This window comes from Ranitomeya imitator, chromosome 10, assembly GCF_032444005.1.
Source record: "Ranitomeya imitator isolate aRanImi1 chromosome 10, aRanImi1.pri, whole genome shotgun sequence".
NCBI classification, from domain to species: Eukaryota; Metazoa; Chordata; class Amphibia; order Anura; family Dendrobatidae; genus Ranitomeya; species Ranitomeya imitator.
Genome location: NC_091291.1, coordinates 89,587,256 through 89,612,373, shown reverse-complemented (window position 1 = coordinate 89,612,373; position 25,118 = coordinate 89,587,256). Strand labels below are relative to the sequence as shown.

The window sequence follows — 25,118 nt, the reverse complement described above, 5'->3', positions numbered from 1 at the left end:
TTCTATCATTAGCTGGTACAAATAGCACCAGATTGTGTTGTGAGGACTGGTAACAATCCAATTTGTAAGACGGTTCAGTGCTCAGGGTAAAGACATGTGGAAAGAATCTGACTCCCTTTGTCATAAAGGACAAGAGACAAAAGAAGGAAATTTAATGAAATTGTGGAACCCTGAAACGGGAGATCAAATGCGTGAGAATTGTGAGCGGTGAAGACGGTTTCCTTAGTCATATTATAATGCCCTATATACATTTCCTAGGTCACGAGTGGTCAAGCTGACAAAATGTGGTCCTGAACTTTACTAACCCCTAACAGACCAAGCAATGTTCTGTCTAAAGGGTCGGACAAGACACATTTTTTTTTATTTTTCCTGATCGTAAGTTTGTGTTCTGTTTTTTTACCCCAAGGATATGACAATGATGACTTTTACAAATTTGCTATGATCGGAGAAGCGCTTTAATATTTGTTAATTGAATTTTAGGGGTTCAAAAAGAAGAAAGCACAATTCCTCCATGCATTATATTTCTTTTTCCAGTTCATCGAAGACTGAAGGGTATATAAAAATGGGTAGACTGTTACAGAGGTACTCCAATCATTAAAAATGGGAATACTTGGAAAGTGCTTCTTAAAATATCTGACTTTTCAATGTACATCTTATTAACAAGTGAGACAGTTCTCAATGTATCTTGTCCTTGTTGCCCAAGGAACCAGACTAGGGAATTAGGCTGAACATGCACAGTGCCTATACTCTTTTATATTGAGCTTGTAAGCACTGCTCTGAAGTAGGCCGAGATCTCCAGAAAACACTGTTAGGCCATGTTCACATTATCAGTATTTGGTCAGTTTTTTACCTCAGCATTTGTAAATCTAAACCAGGAGTGGGTAATAAATCCAGAAGTGGTGACGTGTTTCTATTATACTTTTTCTCTGACTTTTCCAAACCTGATTTTACAAATACTGAGGTAAAATACTGACCAAATACTGATAGTGTGTCCGTAGCCTTAGCTATAGAAACGGGTCAGCTTCAGTGCTTCCGATATGTCACATCTCCACCAGGACCTGGTCCTGAAATGTATGCTTTTGCCACCAGACATCGCCGTATTTATTTTGCAGGTGGTGCTGGTGATAGAAAAGACATCAGAACCGGAGGTTCTGGATGGCTCAGTCTCTGTCCAGCCATTAAGATGAGGGTGGCTGAAATCTGTATGTGTTGTACTCACTGCTCCAGCCAATTGGAAAGAACCACACCCTATTTAAGCTTCCAGCTTTCTGTTAGAAGCTGCCAGATATACTCTTGTTCTCCCCTGGTTTAGTCATGTCTGTTCAGCTCCTGTGTAGTGTATTTCTTTCCTGTTTTGACTTCTGCTTGTCTTATTGACTATTCTTGCGTCTTTGGATTTTGCACTTTTCCTGGTGTGATAATAGTGTACAAAAGAAAATGATAATCACTGTCCAAACCCCAGAGCAGACTGTCTGCTATGTTGAAACTGTTTTAGTACCTAGAGGCTATCCCAGAGTTGCGTACATCTGACTTACATAAGACTTGTAGTTGTGAACGTGAGATGTACAAAAAATTATTCAGGACACGGACTTATACTCATTTCAATGCTCATCTCTCCTTCTACCCTACTGCTCACTGTCCGTTTTTCTTCTTTTCGCCATTGTGTGCTGTATCTCTGAACCTTTCAGTATAAACCATGATTTCTGGCCACATCCAGGCCTTGGAGGTCACTGCGTGTTGCAAGATGGCAACATCAAGATATGTGCTGCAGCCTTATAACTCGCAGTGACATACAAAGTCTGGATGTATCCAGAAGTTCTGGCCTATAGTGAAATGGACAGAGATGCATCTTGTGACGACGGAAATAACAAGGGGCAGCGAGCAGTGGGGCACATGGAGAAGTGAGCAATGAGGTGAGTATTAAGTTTTTACTATTTGCCGGACTTCTATGGTTCAGCAAAATGGCGTCAAGTTCTGAAAAATTTGTTTTTTTGGAATATACAGATTTTTGTAAAATTTGAGTCAAATTAAATTCCACTTTAATAAATTTGTCCAACTCTAATGTTAACCTTTCTATATGCTATCCAACACAAAACAATAAAAAATTGTCTGCTGTTACTCTTGAAAATGTACCTAAGCCAACTTACAAACAAATTCAACTTAAGAACAAACCCACAGAACTTATCTTGTTTGTAACCTGGTGATTGCCCGTAATTAGATGACCAGAATCATTAGCAAGTGGTTCCGAACTGGTTCCAGCTTCTCTATACAAATCACTCAAATATTATTTTCAGCATGTACAAATAACTTACTGAGACTAAAAGACTAAAAAATGGCTATGAAAAATATTCACTAATTGCGGTAAGTTAATGTTTATGTTAAAAGAATTTTTTTTTCCAGAGAATAAAGTACAATTACTAACATACAGTAAGTAACCAGCTATAAAGCTTGTAATTCACACAGGTCTGTTTCACGGACCAAGGCTATTTAATTGCTCACAGCAAGTACATCAAAGTTCAGATGAAATATGAGCTCGATATGTGTTAAACAAACCACTTTGGTGCACAATTTAGGATGGGGTTACACAGTGACATAGGCTGCGACACAGGTGGTATGGGCAAAGATCATTCTGTGCAGCTACTATATCACAGCGTAATGTAAGTGAATGGGGCTGCATTGCGTACCCCTTGGGTACCACAACGAAGAAATCGCAAAAGGCCAGAACAAGGTGGAATTTTTGTAGCTAACTTGTCGAAGTACTCTAGAAGTCACAATTTAACCCCATTTACCTGAAATATGCTGCAAATCATCATTGATCATCATTGATCATGGCCAAAATTGCCATATAGCCCCAGTGAGACTTTAGGCAAAACTTATTCTCTGTGTTATGCCTTGTTCACATGTTTAGTTTTTGATCATTATTTTGCTTCAGTATTTGTAAGCCAAAACCAGAAGTGGAACAATCAGAGGAAAAGTACAATAGAAATACATCACCACTTCTGTATTTATCACCCACTCCTGGGTTTGGCTTACAAATACTGAGGTAAAATATTGAGGAAATACTGAATGTTTGAACATGGCCTTATGACCAGTTTTTGTTCAAAGTGCATGATGCAGAACCTGGCATTCTTTGTGATGAATACAACCCCATGTATCATAGACCGCCCCCTTCTAACCTGCATATGGCAGAGTAGTAGAAAGTATATCAGTTATTTAAATCCTTGGGCCTAACAATGTTGTCTATATTTTCAGAATTTTTCCTCAACTAGATTCAATATTCAGATGAATAACATATCAACCCCCAAAACAGCACAATTATAGCCTCAAGCGGCCTTTGTCAGGACAGACTATAAAAAAGACAATTATACTGAGCGTGTTCACACTATAATAGGCTAGACCATCCCTGGCTAATGATGTCACTTGAACTTGGAGTTCGTACACCTTTCTGTACTAACATGTGTAGTGGTTACAATGTTATTTTTTTTTAGATATTTTATTTTAATTTTGAGCATGCCTAGACTATATCAGGAGTGCATACAGTGGGTACGGAAAGTATTCAGCCCCCTTTAAATGTTTTACTCTTTGTTTCATTGCACCCATTTGGTAAATTCGAAAAAGTACATTTTTTCACATTATTGTACACTCTGCACCCCATCCTGAGTCCCCAGAAATTAAGAAATTTTTGCAAATTTAATAAAAAAGAAAAACTGAAATATCACATGGTCATAAGTATGCAGACCCTTTGCTCAGACACTCATATTTAAATCACATGCTGTCCATTTCCTTGTGATCCTCCTTGAGATGGTTCTACTCCTTCATTGGAGTCTAGCTGTGCTTAATTAAACTGATAGGACTTGATTTGGAAAGGCGCACACCTGTCTATACAAGACCTCACAGCTCACAGTGCATGTCAGACCAAATGAGAATCATGAGGTCAAAGGAACTGGCCAAGGAGCTCAGAGACAGAATTATGGCAAGGCACAGATCTGGCCAAGGTTACAACAGAATTTCTGCAGTCAACTATCAAAGTCAACTATCACTGCAGCCCTCCATCAATCAGGCCTTTATGACAGAATGGCCCGACGAAAGCCTCTCCTCAGAGCAAGACATATGAAAGCCTGCATAGAGTTTGCTAAAAAACACATGTAGGACTCCTAGACTAGGAGAAATAAGATTCTCTGGTCTGATGAGACAAAGATAGACCTTTTTGGTGATAATTCTAAGCGGTATGTGTGGAGAAAACCAGGCACTGATCATCACCTGCACAATACAATCCCAACAGTGAAACATGGTGGTGGCAGCATCATGCTATGGGGGTGTTTTTCAGCTGCAGGGTCAGGATGACTGGTTCCCTTAAAGGAAACATGAATGCGACCAAGTACAGAGATATCCTGGATGAAAACCTCTTCCAGAGTGCTCTGGACCTCAGACTTGGCCGAAGGTTCACCTTCCAACAAGACAATGACCCTAAGCACACAGCTAAAATAACAAAGGAGTGGCTTCAGAACAACTCTGGGACCATTCTTGACTGGCCCAGCCAGAGTCCTGACCTAAACCCAATTGAACATCTTTGGAGAAACCTGAAAATGGCTGTCCACCAACGTTCACCATCCAACCTGATGGAACTGGAGAGGATCTTCCAGGAAGAATGGCAGAGGATCCCCAAATCCAGGTGTGAAAAACTTGTTGCATCATTCCCAAGAAGACTCATGGCTGTACTAGCTCAAAAATGGTGCTTCTACTCATTACTGAGCAAAGGGTCTGAATACTTATGACCATGTGATATTTCAGTTTTTTTTTAATGTACAAAAATCACTACATGTTAGGGCTAGCGGAACGCACCGAGTAAATAGAGATGTTTATTGATATTGGTGCGTTCGCAGCCCGGGGTCCACCGTGCAGGAGTACCTGCTGCTAGCAAACGGCGGAACTATATGGCGGTAAAGACTAACTCAGTTACTTCACCGAGTAGCCGTGAAAGAGAAGCACTGTGCCCTGTTAGACTCCACAGAGGCACAGGCTAACTGCCCAAACAGAGAGCAGTCAGTGGTCACGCATGTACACATAACTCCTCGCCGGAGGAGCCAGCATTCTAGGGGCTTATTTCAGCTGGGTCCCTGAATACATACAAACACAAACTCCTCGCCGGAGGTGTCAGCATTCTAGGGGCTTATTGCAGCCGGGTCTCTGAACACACCCACATGTGACCACACTGGCGCAAAGCACATAACAATAGACAATAGACGTCTCCGCTGAGCAGGCTCCACTGCGGCAGGAGAAGAATGGGAGACCGCAGCGGAGATGGCCCGAGATTCCCCCTATGCAGAGGCAGGAACTCGACCCCTAACACTACATTTCTGTTTTTTTCAGTCAAGATGGGGTGCAGAGTGTACATTAATGAGAAAAAATGAACTTTTTTGAATTTCCCAAATGGCTGCAATGAAACAAAGAGTGAAAAATTTAACGTGTTATGAATGCTTTCCGTACCCACTGTATAGGCATGTAGAGGTGGGGTGCATACACGCTACTGAGTCTTAAAAGTTATTATTATCAGTAGTGTAACTAGAGTCCGATGAGCCCCGATGCAAACTTTTGACCTGTCCCCTCCCTGCACCCACATGTTGGTCAGATGTATGGGCCCTTGTAACGTTCTAAATCCTATAAGGACATACAGTACAAGTTCCACCCTGCCCCATTATGTAGTAATGTCCACCATCTTGGGGTTCCATCCTGGTATATATGTCCCCCATCCTGGCCCTATCCTAACATATATGTCCCAAATCTTGGCATAGATATATGTCCTCCATACTGATATATATATATATATATATATATATATATATATATAGATAGATATATATATATATCTATCTATATATATATATATATATATATATATATATATATATATATTCCTTATCCTAGTATATATGTATACCTGTCTGGTATATATGTTACCAATCCTGGCCCCATCCTGATATACAGTATATATATGGTATTCCCCATTCTGGATGCATCCTGGTATTTATGACCTCCATCCTTGTATACATGTTTCCCATCCTGGGTCTCATCGTGGTGTATATGTTCCCCACCCTGGTATATATGTCCCCAATTCTGAGCACATCCTGGTATATACAATTCCCCTTATCCTGAGCCCTGTCCTGGTATACAGTATATATCCCCCTTCCTGGTATATGTGTTCCCCTTCCTGGGTCCATCCTAGTATTTATCCTGTATTCTGCCACTGCTCTTTAATGAAAAATGTAAATGATTATACACACCTTCCCTGCGCCGCATGGTGTTCTCTTCTGAAGACAGCAGCTGACTTCAGTATGCAAGCGACAGGAGCGCATGGCATCACTGCCATGCGCAACCAGTCACGTGTATGCCAATGTCAGCTGCTGACCTCTGATAGGCCAGCAGCGTGTATTGCAGAGCGCTGAGTCCCCTACGCCACATTACACTCCATCTGAGTGTGGGTCCGAGGACGCACATCCAGTTGAAGTTTGCGCCGATGTCAGCGGGCCCTTTACCTGCGCAGGCTTGATTGCGACCTCTGTGGATATTATAAACCTCACACAAATGGGATCTGTCATTAAAATTGTTTTACTTGTATTCTTGGGTGATTTGAAACTTAATTTTGTTCTTAACACATTAAACAATTTCTACCAGTAAAGATTTTCAATTTAGATATTGTTCATCAGATTGGATGCGTGATTTAAGTGTTCCCTTTTTTAGCAGTGTACTGTATATATACATGCATTTTCTTACTTGTCTTTTAACAATCAAGATTTTTTTTGCAGCATAAATATTTCATGCTTTGTACTTTTGCTGTTGATACAGTGAAGGAATTCTCATGTCCCAGTCCATTGGCCATAATGGTGGTCGGCAGTCACTGCATGGGAGCAGCTCTTTTTTTGTTATTTGCTGTCCCGCTGTGACATCACCTATGCATCACGCTACAACAATGACATCACACCAGGTCAGCTCACCAAAAGCAGAGCTGCAGATGGTGTGGGGTAAGAAGCGGCTCTTCTGCCCCCATCCAATGGCTGCAGAAAACTGTTGTGACTGATATGTACAAACTGATTCACACTAATAGTCCCTCCCTGTTCTTTTAACTTCTTGTGCTCTTTTTTTTTTTTTCAGAAAAAAAATCTGTTTTTCCTAAAATAATGCAATATGTTGGGAAAACTAATGAACCCATTACCAAGATATTTTCAGATAAATTGACGCATCGAAGATTTCTTAAAATGAGTTAGGTCCTGATGATAACAGTGTGCAGCCGAGGCATTTTGTCATGCCGTTCCTTTTCAGGCTATGTAACCTGTCTTTGATTTTCCTAAAAATGTGAAGTCTGAGAAAAGGGAAACGGTGATCCTCTTTACATTGCACATGAAGCCGTGGGTGGAGGCTGGCCTCAGCTGGGTCCTGTCTTCTTTCAATGGGCCGCATTGCAGCTGTCTCGGCTGTCTGTATGGTATGTAAGCTATTGATTGATTATTTCAAGAGCAGACAATGCTCACGCATTTCAACAGAAAGACGTTAATATAATACTATGAAAATGACCTGACAGCAAAATACTACTAAATACTCTATAGATGAGGCTCTGTTCACATTTGTGTTATGATTTCCATTTATTACAAAAACCATAATGCATAGCCGGATCAGTTATATGACTAATACCACTGTGCACGGACTTCCAGTGGGGTCCACCAGATTCCTCTGAGTCATGCTTTCTGTCATATATGACGGAATCCGGGCAGGTTATTACGGTGCATATATCAATGACGCCTAAAATAAATAGATTTTTTTTCTTTACGAAACTTTGGAAAAATGGTTTCTTTCATATTTATCAAGGATTTGCCTTACCTCGGCAACTTCTTCCATCGTCCTGAAGGGTCCCGGTCACGCAACTACAAATTGGTCCATCCAGTCTACTTGTACAGATTTGCTCACACCCTCCATTTTCCTCACACCAGTCCAAACCTAAGAGGTAATAAGAGATTCGATCTTACTCTTATAATATTGATATCATGGTTTCCCTTAGGCCGGTTTCACACGTCAGTGGCTCCGGTACGTGAGGTGACAGTTTCCTCACGTACCGGAGACACTGACTCTCGTAGACACATTAAAATCAATGTGTCTCTGCACATGTCAGCGTGTTTTCACGGACCGTGTGTCCGTTTGAAAAACACGGAGACATGTCAGTGTTTGTGGGAACGCACGGATCACACGAACCCATTAAAGTCAATGGGTCCGTGTAAAACACGTACCGCACACGGATGCTGTCCGTGTGCAGTCCGTGTGCCATGCAGGAGACAGCGCTACTGTAAGCGCTTCCCCCCGGCGTGTGGTGCTGAAGTCGGAATTCATCCCTTCTTCCCAGCAGCGTTCGCTGGAGAGAAGGAATGAATAATCTTTTTTCTTTCCCCTTAAAAATAAAGTTTGTGCATCTCCTCCCACCTCCCATCCCCTGTGCACCCCCCCGCGCTTGCCAGGAAATACTCACCGACACCCAGCTCCAGCGATGTCTGCTCTCAGCGCCGGCAGCAGGCCCTGTGTGAGCGGTCACGTGGTCCCGCTCACTACAGTGAGGAATATGCGCATATTCCTCACTGTAATGAGGGGGACCACGTGACCGCTCACACAGCACAGGCTGCAGCCGGAGAGATGAGACATCGCTGGAGCTGGGTGTCGGTGAGCATTTCCTGGCAAGCAGGGGGGGGGGCGCACAGGGGATGGGAGGCGGGAGGGGACGCACAAACTTTATTTTTAAGGGGAAAGAAAAAAAAAAAAGATTATTCATTCCTTCTCTCCAGCGAACGCTGCTGGGAAGAAGGGATGACTTCCGGCTTCAGCACCTGCACGGTCCGTGTGGTCCTCAGGCGGCACACGGCTGCCGCACGTGTGCTACACTGATGTGCTACGTAAGCACACGGATACGGATAATTCTGGTACCGATTTTTCCGGTATCGGAATTATCTGGACGTGTGGGACAGGCCTTACATAGTGTGTGCGAGTAAAGTAGGATATCTAGTTTGTAGACTGTCCTAGCATGTGAAGCAATATGAATGAATCCTGTACAAGTCCTGCACTCACGTCAAACAGAAATAAGGAAACAAAGAAAACTCAACTCTTTTCTTAAAGTACCAAAATACTCTGTTTGTTCTACATTTCTTTGGTGCCAAGTACAAACTTATTGCACATGTGTATTCTGCATAAGACAAGAAAGTTAAAGAAGAAAGATAATAGCAAAGCAGCACAGAGTGAAAAGCAAAAATAGAAAATACTAACGTTTTCTTCTAATCGGGCCAACAGAAATGATTTGCTCTTTGGAGTCTTGCACATGATCGCTGGCACTCCTGGAATTCTGTGGACAATTCTGCCAAAGTGTAAAAATATAGAATTACATGAGCATTTATACATTTGAATAAGTACATAGAAGGGGAATTAGAAACGATTTACCAACGATCACGACCAGCGATACGACCTGGCCGTGATCGTTGGTAAGTCGTTGTGTGCTCACTGGGGAGCTGTCACACAGACCGCTCTCTCCAGTGACCAACGATCAGGGGAACGATCAGGGCCGCACTTAGTAACCCGATATTTACCCTGGTTACCATTGTAAAAGTAAAAAAAAAAAAAAACACTACATACTCACATTCCGATGTCTGTCACTTCCCCCACCTTCAGCTTCCCTGCACTGACTGTGTCAGCGCCGGCCGTAAAGCAGAGCACAGCGGTGACGTCACATTTATACATTTATACATTTGAATAAGTACATAGAAGGGGAATTAGAAATGATTTCTTGATTTGATGCCTCCTGAGGAAGCGAGACCTCGCGAAACACGTGTTGGGGAATATGTGTCTCTGGTAACTCTGCATTGGGTATTAGATTATGGGAAAGAGCATTTGTGTCATATACATGTAAATAGATGAGTATATGTGTGTTTATATGTATAAAATGTAGGTTCTGATAATTGTGTCTATTATTTGGAGTTTAAAATATTGACCTCAATTGTAAATATCTTATATTGCAACATGCAGCACCCAGTCGCCAATGTTCTGGTTTTCGTCATCTATGTTTTTGGTTTACATGTAATTGTAATAAAAATATTTTTTAGCCAAGAGCTCCTTTCTTTGTTATTGTCTAACATAGTAGGAGAATTAGAAAAAAAATCTCTTGGTTCCACTCCAATTCTGGATTGTATTAGTAAAAAAATGAAATAAAACATATAATAGTTACATTTTTAAATGGAATCACACATTAATTTGTGTACTGCATGTATGGATCGCCTTTTGGCTTCAATGGGGCTTCTAGAGAGGGGTAAAGCACAAGATGGCCAAGTTGCTTATTTTAATAGGTGGCGAGAACATATGCAGAGATCCAGTAAAAACTGGTGGTCATACAATTTTAGCAAATGGATGATGTAGTGAAATCGATAGCCTGCTGTGATGACTCAACATGTTTTCTTTATTATGCCAGACGTAAATTGTGTAGGCCCAGAATCAGAAACTGCTGTCTGAAGTATTGTCTCTTCTTGTAGGACGAATATTAACCACTAATATTATCTACTACAGTTTATCTTCTGTTATCTTTGTAAAACAGTAAAGGTACCGTTACACTAAACGATTTACCAACGATCACGACCAGCGATACGATCTGGCCGTGATCGTTGGTAAGTCGTTGTGTGCTCACTGGGGAGCTGTCACACAGACCGCTCTCTCCAGTGACCAACGATCAGGGGAACGATCAGGGCCGCACTTAGTAACCCGATATTTACCCTGGTTACCATTGTAAAAGTAAAAAAAAAAAAAAACACTACATACTCACATTCCGATGTCTGTCACTTCCCCCACCTTCAGCTTCCCTGCACTGACTGTGTCAGCGCCGGCCGTAAAGCAGAGCACAGCGGTGATGTCACCGCTGTGCTCTGCTTTACGGCCAGCGCTGACAGTCAGTGCAGGGAAGCTGACGGCGGGGGACGTGACAGACATCGGAATGTGAGTATGTAGTGTTTTTTTTTTTTTACTTTTACAATGGTAACCAGGGTAAATATCGGGTTACTAAGCGCGGCCCTGCGCTTAGTAACCCGATATTTACCCTGGTTACAAGTGAACACATCGCTGGATCGGCGTCACACACGCCGATCCAGCGATGACAGCGGGTGATCAGCGACCAAAAAAAGGTCCTGATCATTCCCCAACGACCAACGATCGCTGTCACACATAACGAGATCGTTAGCGGGATCGTTGCTATGTCACAAAAAGTGTGATGTTGCAACGATATCGTTAACGAAATCGTTATGTGTGAAGGTACTGAAAAGGCATGCCACTGAACAATGATGTTTGCTGATATGCTAATTATGCATTGTGTTATGGATCCAGTTTGTTGACTTCAAAAGCAGAGAGGGAAAACTATGCAAATAGTTTAAATAATCAAGTAATGCTATTTGAGCTAATCCCCATTCTTCCACTTATCTGTGGGACACTTGTTAAATCTAAAAATAGGTTACATGCCACTATATAAAGAGACTTTTTCTTCTGGTCCTTGTGTCTCTTCAGGATCTCAGCTTAGGGTACTACGGACCCGGCTGGTAGAAAACAGGAGTTCTTCATTTACCATCACTGAAACCCCAGAGACCAAAGCAAGTAAAAAACAGCTGACAGCACATCAATGGTAGGATGCCCGCTCCAGTCCAATGACCCAATTAGAAACAGAACAGTCCGTCAGAAAAAAGGTACAGCATCCAGTCCAGGTGATGAAAAAATCCCAATAAACATGCTTGACAAAGACCTATATTGGTCGAAACGTTGCATCATGGCAAAATAAAGATTGGGATTTTTTCATCACCTGGACTGGATGCTGCTCCATTTTTTATGCGTGAAACCCCAGAGATGTCTTAAAAAATCCAGATTGGGACAGTCGGTTCACCTGGCCACATACCCCACTGCTCTCAGCTTCCTAAGCATGTAGTTACCTTCTCACTGTGGGGGCCTGCCAAAAGTGGGGAGCCACTGGTGGGGGTATGTGACCCTGGATGCAGCTGTAATCCCGGTGAGTCAGCAGAACGGTGAGACTCTGTAATTTGCTCCATCTTGGGTATTTGCTGTTCTGCAAGCTATTGTGTGTTGATGGTTCAATAAATTATTGCCACTGTTTAACCCCCTGTATTGTCTGAGTAGTGTTTTGACCACATTAAAAGGAGAGCGGGCGTTCAGCGGGATGATCCCTGGTTCATGTGGTTCCGGCTAGCGGACCTGAGCTCCCACTGATCCCCCGTGTCTCCACACCTGCTCGCTTTTACAGGATACAGTGATTTTAGCTATATACTGCAATCCTATGGTCTTGCAGTATATAGTACAAGCGATCAGATGATCGCTGACTCTAGTCCCTAAAGGGGACTTTAAAATAAACCTAAAAATAATGTTCTTGAAAATATAAAAAAAATCTAAAAATTCAAAATCACCTCCCTTTTACCCCTTTAAAAATCTAGAAATAAGAAAACCATATTTGGTATCACAGTGCCTATAAAAGTCTATCTATCTAGTCTATCAAAATATAAAATGAATTAACCTGTACAATAAATCCCATAAGGAAAAAAACTCAAAATTCCACTATTGTGTTTTTTTAATTTTGTTTGCCCCAACTCCATCAAACAGTGCAATAAAATACAATAAAAATGTCACATGCACCCAAAAATGGCATCGATAAAAACTTCAGCTTCCACGCAATAAAGCAAGAACTCAAATCGGTCAATTAATAGAAAAATGAACACGATGCAGGTCTCGGAATATGGCAACACAAACCATCTTTTCAATTTTCAAATATCGGATTTTTTTTTTACAACTTTACAAGTTTGGTATTGCCGTAATTGTACTAAACCTGAAGAACCATGATTTCTGGTTCCTTTTTTTACCCACACAATGTACTCCAAAAGAAAAAAAAAAAAAAACAATGCCAGAATTGTGTTGTTTTTTTTCCTTTCACCATTTCACTGCACTTTTTTTTCTTTTTCTCCGGGACATTGTATTTTAAATTGCATGGTGTCATTCAACACCACAACTTGTCCTGCAAAGAAATAAGCCCTCAATTGGCTGCTTCGGTGGGAAAATAAAAGGAGGAGGAGCAAAAAACAAAAACAAATGAAAAATGGCTGACATAAAGGGTTAACACTGATGTAACACTTCCAGTTGTTAAAACTTTTTCTGCTGCAGAATCCAAGACAATTCCGCACACAGAGGTTTGAACAGATCAGTATTTTTCTTTTTTTTTCATCAGTGCCCCAAATGATATTAACATCTCAGACAATCTCAATATTTAAAGAGCAATCGTTATTTTTTATTTTTACTTTTTTACAGAAATCATGAAAATAAAAAGCTTTGTAATAGATCTTATCTGAGCAATCTGCTTCCTTCTCTTTCCAGACTGATCTTTCATGTTTAATTAATGGGAAAGGATGAGATAAGTGATGACAGTTGGTGTTCATAAAGTTCTATGGAGAACCATAGCTGTCATTTCAGTAGAACCTCCCACAGAACGTCTGTCTCCGCCTCTAGCTCCTCCCCTCTCTATAGAATTGTAAAAGCACCAACTGTCGTCTCCTATGTCAGTAATGGCAAAGTCTGTCTCCACTGAATATAGATTTTACCCATGAATTAAGAATGAATCATCCATCCAGGAGGAGAAAGAAGAAGGTTTTTCCGATATATTATGAAGTTTTTTATTTTCATGTCTACTATTGATTTTTTTAAACAAAAATTAAAACGCCATTTACACTTAAAGTTTGGCACAGTGAGAAAAGCAAGCAAGTTCAGGGTCCCCCCCGAAAAATACTCGGAAAAGGAGTAGAGACCCCCAGAGTCACCATACATTACACGCCGGTCCATTTAGTGAGCTTTGATTGGCAGGAGGGGTGTCCTTTGACCAGTAATATCTCCATAGAAGCTTTGTACTTACAATTTTGCAGGAGTATTTCTCAGAGTCGCACAACGACACCGCACAATGGAGATGGACTTCATCATAATCCCCTATGAATTTAAATACTGTGACATGAAAGCGGCAGGTTAGAGAAATCCCGTTCTCTTCTATTCCAATCGTGTTGTCTTTTATATTCGGACACCTAATAGAAATACGAATAACATAACCTCATATAAAATAATGAAATAACAGTAAAGGACATATTAAAAATTGTTACGAACGACATGAAAAAATTAAGATGTTTGTTCAAGTGAAAGTCTGGGAAAAATAATATAATTCTGAATCCAGACATACAAGGGTCATATAACAGCAGGATCGGTAATTCTTTGTGTCTTGTCACCACAACCTCACGCTTTATGACCTTAGGTCCTTCTAGGATTACTTCTTTCCAAAATGATAAGTTATCCCCTATCCATCATCTCTGCTCTGGAGGTCTCGCCAGTTGGACCCCCAGTGATCAGTAAGTTTTCCTGGGAATAACTCCTTAAAGATGTTGTCCACTACTTTTACATTGATGGTCTTTCCTTAAGATAGGTCATTAATGTCTGATCGGGTGGGATCCGGCACCTGGCACACCCGCCGGTCAGATGATATCGGTGGAAGTACATACTTGCAGTGCGGTCGTCTACTGGTAGTGGCCGGGACTTGTTACTACTCATCCACATCCTACTGATTTGTATAGGAAGTGGATATGTAGTACCCTGCGGTGGTCACTACAAGTAGAAGGCCAGCTCCGCAAGTAAGTACTTCTGGCCAGCATCTACTACTCCTGATATCGGTGCTGGACCCTGGCTGATTAGACATTGATGACTTATCCTAATGATAGGCCATTAATGTAAAAGTCGTGGACAACATCTTTAAATAGGATAAAAGTTTGGGCACCCTGCATGGTTAGTACGTAGTAGCATCCCTTCTTGTTTGAGGGATTTACATCCATTGTTCCTAGGAAAATTCTTCCAGTTCTGTGAGATTCCTGGACCATCTTGCATCCTCTGTATTTTGAGGTCTAGTCACAGATTTTCAATGATGTTCAGATCGGGGACTGTGAGGGCCATTGTAAAACCTTCAAGATAGTCTATTGTGGATTTTCACTTTCAGAGTGCTGGGCAGCTGCTTAGAAGAACCCATGGCTGCTGTTTTTTGGCACAATGTTAGAGGAGACTCAGTTTGTATAAAGCCGGGAAATTTGCATCACCTAGCCTTTCCTAACGATGATTGTGAACAAGTCATAAGCCTAACAGGCTATCAAGGTCTGAAACCTTTTTCAAAGTTACCTGAGCGCACAAATCTCCAGGGGTGCCCAAGATTTTGTATCTGCCCATTTTCCTTTCGGTAATTTTTAAAATTTAAAAGATGAATGAATGAAAATACAATATATATATATATATATATATATATATATATATATATATATATATATATACTGCCTGAAATACAGAGGAAATGTGCCATCTCTAACTTTAGGCCTTTTAGAGGTCATTTCATGTTCACAATAACAGTAATTTTGACCAGGGGTACCCACACTTTTACTTGCCACTGTATCTGTACCTTGGGAGGAAAGCTCAGGGCTATGTCGCTGCCATATACTGTATATACTCGAGTATAAGCCGAGATTTTCTGCCCATTTTTTTAGGCTCAAAGTGCCCTTCTCGGCTTATACTCGAGTCATTGTCACAGGGGGGTTGGCGAGGGAGGGGGAGCAGCGGCTGTGACATACTCATCTTCTACCGGCGTGATACCTGCTTCTCCGATGGTCTCCAGGCACTGACAGCTTCTTCCAGCGTTGAGCGGTCACATGGTACCGCTCATTACAGTAATGAATATGGACGCGACTCCACTCCCATAGGGGTAGAGCAGCATATTCATTACTGTAATGAGCGGTACCGGTGACCGCTCAACACTGGAAGAAGCTGTCAGCACCCGGAGAAGACCATCAGGGAAGCTGCCAGGGACTGCGCTGGAAGCAGGTGGGTTTAAGGGTGAGCAGCATTTTGTGATATTAACCTGTCCTGGTTCCACCGCCGGGCGCTGCAGTGCTTTCTTCGTCCTCTGCTGTGACGCTCAGGTCAGAGGGCACGATGACGTGTATAGTGTGCACGTCCTCTGCTTGAATGTCAGTGCAGAGGATCCAGAAGACACAGCGGCGCCTGGCGGTGGAACGAGGACAGGTGAATATTGCAAGTGCCGGGGGCCTGAGCAACAAGAGGTGAGTATTTGTGCAGCATTATATGGGGCAAATATCTCTATGGAGCATCTTTTGGGGCCATAATCAGCATTTGTGCAGCATTATATGGGGCAAATATCTCTATGGAGCATCTTTTGGGGCCATAATCAGCATTTGTGCAGCATTATATGGGGCAAATATCTCTATGGAGCATCTTTTGGGGCCTTAATCAGCATTTGTGCAGCATTATATGGGGCAAATATCTCTATGGAGCATCTTTTGGGGCCATAATCAGCATTTGTGCAGCATTATATGGGGCAAATATCTCTATGGAGCATCTTTTGAGGCCATAATCAGCATTTGTGCAGCATTATATGGGGCAAATGTCTCTATGAAGCATCTTATGGGGCCATAATCAGCATTTGTGCAGCATTATATGGGGCAAATATCTCTATGGAGCATCTTTTGGGGCCATAATCAGCATTTGTGCAGCATTATATGGGGCAAATGTCTCTATGAAGCATCTTATGGGGCCCTTATTAACCTTTATGCAGCACTGTATGGGGCAAATGTGTCTATGGAGCATCTTATGGGGCCATTATTAACCTTTGTGCAGCATTATATGTGGCATATTTTAATATGGAGCATCTTATGGGGCCCATCAAACTTTATGGAGCATTATATGTGGCATATTTTAATATGGAGCATCTTATGGGGCCATTATGAACTGTATGGAACATCATATGGGTCTCCTGATTCAATATGGATATTCAAAAACACTTAACCTACTGATGTCTCAATTAATTTTACTTTTATTGGTATCTATTTTTACTTTTGACATTTACCGGTAGCTGCTGCATTTCCTACCCTAGGCTTATACTCGAGTCATTAAGATTTCTCATTTTTTTGTGGCAAAAGTAGGGGGGGGTCGGCTTATACTCGAGTATATACGGTAAGTATAAGGTGAGCCCATTGTCTCCCATTTTTCGAAAGTATACTGTATGCTTAGTGTATATGCTTAGTGCTTTTGTAAGATGTGCTTGTTAGTTTGGCCCTCCTCTCAGGCTGCACAATTCTCTAGCAGCTGGCGGAGGAGCATGTGACCAGATCTGTCCTCGGCCTCCTCCAATGAAAAACACCTTTCCCATGTGCAGTGTCTTCCTATTGGAGGAGGCTGAGGACAGGTCTGGTCACATGCTCCTCCGCCAGCGGCCATTGTAGGGACAGAAGAGCTGTGCAGTCTGTGAGGAAGGTGGCACTAATGAGTGCAGGAGGAGAACCTGTCATACTTATATATACGGTAAGTAAGTGGCACCAAATGATGTACCCAATACATTATACATTTTTTTTTAAACAAAACGGACAACCTCTTTATTAGTTATTTGTCTTTAGGTAAAAGTGAATTTCACCTCAACCAAATAAAGAAAATGATCTATTCAGGATCTGTCATAAAATAAGCAGAAAATTACCTCAGACTATTGTGCGGAGACACATAGAACACGATGCTTTATTACATTTGCGCCTGATTTTTTTCTCAAGTTTTTAGCGTTTTTTCTCCTATTTTTTTTTCTTTGCGCCATATTAATTAATCTTTCCATTTGTGTCTTTTTTGAGGTCCTGTTTATGTGCCTTCACCTATTTATTTTTTCACATTCTTAATTACGGGTGTAGCTTTGAGTTTCCAGATGTTTTTTGCCGACTCATCATTTACAACTCTTAGAAAAGGTCACAAAATCTGTTGCAAATCTATACCAGGCTCCCCCTCCTCAGAATAATTTTATGTATGCCAGATATTTTAGCGCAATTTTTGTACCATTTTGCAAAATGTATGACCTTTTGTGATGAAGGGGAAAAGGCAAAAATATAGATGATTTTTTAATTTGCACAAAATTTAGAAAACGGTTAAAACTTTTTGAGGAATTTGGCACAAAAAGAGATACGGCAAATATTACAAGATGAGAAAGAGTTGAAAAAAATTGAAAATGATGTAAAACCAAAGTATGTTTTGGTTCAGACGGGTGTCAAAAGTATCTATCCTTTTCAAGAAATGGACTGCAAAAATAATATACAACACTTCAAATACATCAAATAACAGAAAAGCCCTAGCAAAATGAAAAAAAATGACAAAGAAAAAAAAGATAAGAAAGTTGTAATTTTAACTTTATTGAAGGAAAACTATCAGACATGTTTTGCTTTTTAATCCGAGAGTAGCATAATGTAGGGGAAGGGAGCCTGATTCCAGGCATGTGTCACTCGCTCAGCAGCTTGCTGTAGTTTCAATAAAATTAATGTTTTATGAGCAGGAGATGATCACTGCAGGACTAGGTGTCTCGTGCCAGACAGTCCAGCTAATCTGTGTAGCCCCGCCCCCTCCACTTATTGTCAACTGCTGACAATGTACGGTGTACACAAGAAGCTGCCAATCACTGGTGTGGGCGCGGTTATACAGAGCTTAGTATTCTCAGTGCTGCAACATCTACAACAGATAAAACAGGGATTTTATCAAAACTGCAGGAAGCAGCCCAGTAAGTGATACATCGCTGGAATCAGGTCCTCTGCCCCTACAACATGATGCTCTCAAGATTCCATAGCTAAAATCTGCTGACGGATTCCCTTTAAAGAGTTACTTGCTTCATCTGACTTTTGGACAGGTCACATGCTCATCCATCACCACCAATTTTGAGAAACCAGAGAGCTGTCTCTGAGGGAAGCCACATTAAAAAAAGCCAGGAGGAGAACCTCTAATACTTTCCACAAAATCATATACCCATCACAATTGTAAAAATAAACTAAAGTAGCCAACCCGTTCTAAGTATGTTCACAAGATTCTGATATTCCAGACACCGTGCACGTCAGATACTGACCCTCCCTCAATGATGAAGTAGCGCAGCTTGTCATTACTGTCTCTGGACGGCGTCGCGTAGCATTTATTGAGTATCAGTATAAGATGAGTAGAGTCCGCGCCAACCACAAAGACCCCAACAAAGAGGACATCTCGAGTCGTCAGCACCACTTCCCCCTGACGATATGGATGCTTATATGAGGCATTTTTATATAGCGCCATCTTGGTAGTAAAACTTCCTTCTTGAGTGGGGACAGTCAGGTTTATTACACTGGAAAAAGAGATGAATTGCATTGATTAATGTTTATATATGACAAATCCACTCACAATATCTAAACTGGCTTGCGTCATTCTCATTCATGTGAAGTATAATACAAATCATTCCATTCATAGCACAATAGCTGACAACTATACACTCCTCAGCACTGAGATTGCAACACCAAGAAGGAAAAATGGTGGAATTAGGGAAGTCACAGGCTCGATAGACAAGTTACTAATCTGCAAATGATAACAACATTTCAAAAACATAAATATACCTAATTTGGACGTGTCCGTGTGTCTGTGCACTATGAGTCATCCACAGCTGAACAGTAACTTAGGTATCCATAGTTACTACCACTAGCAGCTAACTGCGTGGGCGTAACCATGGATACCTAAGGAGAGGAGCTCTCCCTGGTGGCGTAAGCCTTTTTTGAATGTTAGCTTGTGAGGCAACATTGTGAGGCAACACTGTGAGGCAACATTGTGAGGCAACATTGTGAGGCGACACTGTGAGGAAACATTGTGAGGCAACATTGTGAGGCAACACTGTGAGGCAACATTGTGAGGCAACATTGTGAGGCTACACTCAGGCAACACTGAGGCAACAGTGTGAGGCAACATTGTGAGGCAACACTGTGAGGCAACATTGTGAGGCAACACTCAGGCAACACTGAAGCAACAGTGTGAGGCAACATTGCAAAGATGGATCAAATTGAGCGCGCTGCTGCATGTAGAGAAGCGAATCGCATACGAATGCGTAACATGTGTCTTAATGAGACAGAAGATGAACAAAATTGTCGAAGAACTGCTGATGCAGCCCGACAGAGGGCCGCCACAGCAAGAGAAATGAATGAAGTAACTGAATCACGTAGAGCATCTAATACTGCACAACAACGAGCAACACATGATGCACAAAGTGATACACATATTTCACAAAAAAAGAGAACAAGATTGAATACGTGTCCAAAATGCAAGAGCCACTCGACGATGGCAAGTTACATTTGCCGCTAGAGAACTTCTCAATCAAATTGATGAGACACGTATTGAAGAGCACTATGCTGGCAAACTGACATTTCAATGTCAGTTCTACCAATCTAAAAATTTCAAATACGAAATGTCGCAGGACAAAACATTCCCTTCCTGCTGCAAGAGAGGGCGCATGCAATTACATCCCATTCGTATGGATGATCAATTAGTCAAGTTGATGAAAGGAAAGCATCAGCACTCCAATAACTTTATGGCTAATATAAGGCAATACAATAGAACACTTACTTTGGCATCAATGGGAACACAAGTAACGCCACCTCCTGGGCATGGTCCATACTGTTTTCGAATTTATGGACAAATTTACCACAGAACTGCCCCATTGCATCCCGCTGTGGGTAGTACTCCCAAGTTTGCCCAGATTTATATCTTGGACAGTGAAGAAGCATTAAGTACAAGAAGTCAAGCAAATAAAAAGTGCCTCCCAGCACTGCTATCATTTCTTGGAGAGAAAATGAAAGCAATTAACCCACTCGCAAGAGCCTTCACAATGATGAGGGAATTTGAAATAGAGGAAGAGAGGATTGCGGAATTAGAAAATCGCGTTCAACACGAAATAACAATGTCAAATATAAATGACTACAACAATGACCAGAGGCGCTACAATGCACCAAGGTGCAATGAAGTAGCTATAATTTATCAAAATGCAATGGGTGAAGAACCATTTAATAGGGACATCTGAGTTCACCTCAAAAATGAAAACCAAACTGTTCAAATCAGCTTTCTTCACAGAAAGTGTGATGCAATGACAGATCCACTTCTAATCCCATATGGGGACAGTGGATGGACAATAAATTTGACAACTCCAATTGCCCTAAGTGTGCAACATCAAGGAATTGGTGACATTCATCTACCATACGTACCAGTGGATCAAGATCGACAAGAAAAAAATCACCTTGTTGCAGTACTATGCATACAGGCTTGCCATTCATGACGAGTTCAATCCCCTTTTAAATGCTAGGAAGTTGATGCAACAATTTATCTTTGACAGTTACGTCAAAATTGAATCCGACAGGATCGAATATATAAAACAAAATAAAAAGGCATTACGCGTCAACAGTTATGTCGGCGTTATGGATCACATCCATAATGCTGCGTTATATCAAGGGCTAAAAGCTGGGACACCAGTAATTTTACCATCCACTTTTATTGGAAGCCCAAGAGCTATGCAGCAAAATTACCAAGACGCCATGACAATTGTCCGAAAATTCGGAAAGCCAGATCTTTTTGTTACGATGACCTGTAACCCAAAGTGGAAAGAAATTACTGAAAACTTAGAACCATGGCAAAGGCCAGAGTTCAGACCAGATTTGGTTGCACGAGTATTTAAAATCAAACTCCAAGCCGTGCTTAACGAGATTTTGAAAAAACAAATTTTGGGACGTGTAGTTGCCTATGTGCATGTAATAGAATTTCAAAAGCATGGACCACCCCACGCTCACATGCTCTTAATCCTCGGAGAGGAAGATAAACCGAGGGACAAAGAAAGAATTGATGAATTGGTCTCTGCTGAAATCCCAAATGAGACAGCAAATCCAAAACTGCATGAGGCAGTGATGAAGCACATGATTCATGGCCCATGTGGCGAAGATCAACCTGGTGCTATATGCATGACAGATGGTCAATGCACAAAAAAATTCCCAAAGGCATCTAATACAGAGACAAACCCCAATGTTAATGGATACCCACAGTACCGTCGACGCAATACTGGGAAAACCAGACGAGGAACGCGAGAAATAGACAATAGATGGGAAGTTCCATACAACCCTTATTTATTACTCAAGTACAACTGCCAATATGAGAACGTCTCAGGACGAAGTTGAGTGCAACTCATGGTTACTGAAACTTGGCAATGGAGAGTTGTCACATGTATATGGTCTACAAGAAGACACAATGGAAATCCCGAATTCTTTTATTGAAGAGGGTGATTTAATTACAGCTATTTTTGGTGACTCGATTGAGATTACCGATGCAACGGTAGAAGCAATGGCCAATAAAGCAATTCTTACGCCATTGAATGATGACGTTCACGCCTTCAACAACAAAATTCTTAGTCAAGTTCAAAGTGAACACTCAACATATCATTCCGTCAACACAATTGCGGAAGAGGTGGGTGTGATGCTCACAGATTACCCTGTAGAGTTTCTTAACTCTTTGAATCCCACTGGGATGCCTCCTCATGAACTAAAGCTGAAACCAGGAGCCATAATTATGCTCCTGCATAATCTTAACAGAAAGCGTGGCCTTTGTAATGGCACAAGGCTTTATGTGAAAAGCTTAAAAGCAAACGTTATTCATGCCGTTGCTTTAAATGGAAAAGCAAAGGGTCAGACAGTTCTTATTCCAAGAATTGACCTGATTTCCAAAGATAAAAACATTCCAGTCCAGATGTGATGGTGTCAGTTTTCTGTCATGTTGGCTTTTGCAATGACCATCAATAAATCTCAGGGACAGTCCTTGGATATTGTAGGAATTTATTTGCCTCTCCCAGTGTTTTCACATGGGCAGTTATATGTGGCTTTCTCCAGGGGAAGGAAAAGCCAACAAATTAGGGTCAAAATATTTGAGACACAGAAGCATGGTAAACTTATTCCTAACGTTGACAAATGGTTTACTGTCAACTGTGTGTACAAAGAAGTCATTTATTAAGCTTTTCAACAATTGTAAAAGCCAAAACATTTTGTACACAAAAGTTGGACTAATTCCTAGCCGCGGTCTACAGACCAAACATTGGGCATGGGCAGGCCTTGGGGGCAGATCCCAAGTGTGCTCAACCATGTGAAATAGCTTACACTCAGGAACATTGAGGAATAGCGCTATCGGATAGCTCTACCCATTCATTTCCTTTAGGAATAGGGCTATGGGATAGCTCTACCCGTTCACTTTCTTCATGGATAGCTCTACCCGAACAGTATTAACTACAGAGCTTTTTCATACACAAGATAGGAGTGGCAGGAGAGGTACACCAGGTATTTATGTTTGCTATTAGTCTGCACATATGCCAGTCTGGTGCGTGGGTACACCCCATTGCGAGGTCAGTCTGCTGCGTGGTTACACCCCATTGTGTAGTTCGTAATCACGGCACGCAATCATTCGTCTTAATTTATTCAAAATCGAGTATAAGCACCACATGGAGAAATCAAAAACTTACACATATTGGCTGCTAGCTATCAATGAGATTAGTAATGGTTGTCTGAGGAATCTTTCACCTCACTGAATGCACAAGAGCAAATCATCAAGATCCGCTGTTGGCAGCTCCCTGTGCAGTTGCCAACCCATGACATCATAGATGTGCTTAATGGGAGACAAGACCAGAGACGCCGCAGGCCATGGTAGCTTATATAGGCCACACAAGCTGCTGTTGAAAGCGAGTTGAAAAACAGCTCCTGGGACTCATTCACTTTCTCTTGTGAAGACCTATACATGGAGAACTTTTTCCTTTTTTTTAATAGCCTTTTGCTCAGTTCCTTCATGGATAAACGAAGATCGATCTTGTTCAAGCCTAGATAGGTCCACCAGGGTTTTCTCTGCCATTATCTTGATAGTATCACACCACTGAGTTTCTGGTCTTCCTCTTCACCTTGTTCCTTCTATTCTTCCCAGCATGATGTCCTTCTCCAGTAATTGCTCTCTTTGTCTGATGTGTCCAAAATAGGCAAATTATGTCTTGTGATCCTTGCTTCCAGTGACATGTCTGGCTTGACTTGTTCCAAATTTGATTTGCTTGTTCTTCTTGCCATCCATGATATTGATAACATCCTTCTCTAGAACCACATTTCGAAGGCATCAATTTTTCCTCTGTCTTGTTCCTTTGTAGTCCAGGTTTCGCACCCGTATGTTACTACAGAAAACACCAAACTACGTTCAAGCCATGTCTTCATCGCCAGTGAAATGTTCCTCAACTAGTAGGTGGGAACTCCTCGGCCATGCCCAAGGTGAACCGAGTGCCTCCGTATCAGGTTTAAATAAATATGTGACACTAAAACCACGATTTTTATTACAGCTATGTGTCCTGCAATAATGGTCAAATACATCTATATTAGATAACAAGAAGTCACATTCAGTATATATTAGTGAAGATTACCTGTGGTCTCAGGACTTACCTAAGCATGGGTCGGATGACAGAATCCAGAGAAATTTTGATGTCTAATTCATACGCACATGAGAACTCCACATTGATAGTTCGGTCTCGAGTAATGATGTTACCGGTGTTGTTTGCACTCTCTATCCACACAGTGTTTTTGTACAGTATATGAGTACCATTAGACTGTAAGGTAAAGCATAAAAAGCACAAGTCTTCCTGATACCATTTAATGCAACAACGGATCATATTAACATATTTTGGCCAGAATTAGGACAAGGAGACCAGAACTGTCATAATAAATATTTATGGATTATGACACGAAAGCCCTACTGCCCTGTGGCTTCCTCTATGATTGCCTATGATGTAGCGGCAAGGTGCAATCTTTGGTCTTGTGTGTTGTGGCTAAAATCTCTGTGTAACTCCATCCTTATTAGTGACAGGATGGTGTAAATTCACACTAATTCAATTATAGTATTACTGGAATGTTCACACATGGTGTTTTGGCAGCAAAAATCTGAGTTTTGGCATGAAAAAATGTTGTGTAAATGATGAACGTTTTTGCCATATTTTGGGCTCCTTTTTGTGCATTTTTTCCCATTCTTTAGAAAACGCTGAGATAATTAGCATGCAAAAAAATTCCCAGCAGCTCAAAAAACGCAAGGGAAAAAAAAAACCCACAAGCACACACATGAGAATTTTGAAATCTCATTCATTTTGCTCATAATGTGAAACGCAGCAT

The 25,118-nt window shown here is 41.4% G+C and overlaps 1 protein-coding gene across 1 annotated transcript in view; it reads right to left on the bottom strand.

Annotated features, from left to right (window-relative positions):
- Positions 1-25,118, bottom strand: part of LOC138651609 (alpha-tectorin-like) — a 360,891-nt gene that overhangs the window by 1,150 nt on the left and 334,623 nt on the right. The window contains exons 25-29 of the mRNA XM_069741925.1: positions 24,399-24,562; positions 19,013-19,261; positions 13,964-14,126; positions 9,298-9,385; positions 7,873-7,989 (exon numbers count right to left, since the gene is read on the bottom strand). Of these exons, the coding sequence (XP_069598026.1) occupies positions 7,873-7,989; positions 9,298-9,385; positions 13,964-14,126; positions 19,013-19,261; positions 24,399-24,562 (781 nt within the window). The remainder of the gene's footprint in view (positions 1-7,872; positions 7,990-9,297; positions 9,386-13,963; positions 14,127-19,012; positions 19,262-24,398; positions 24,563-25,118) is intronic.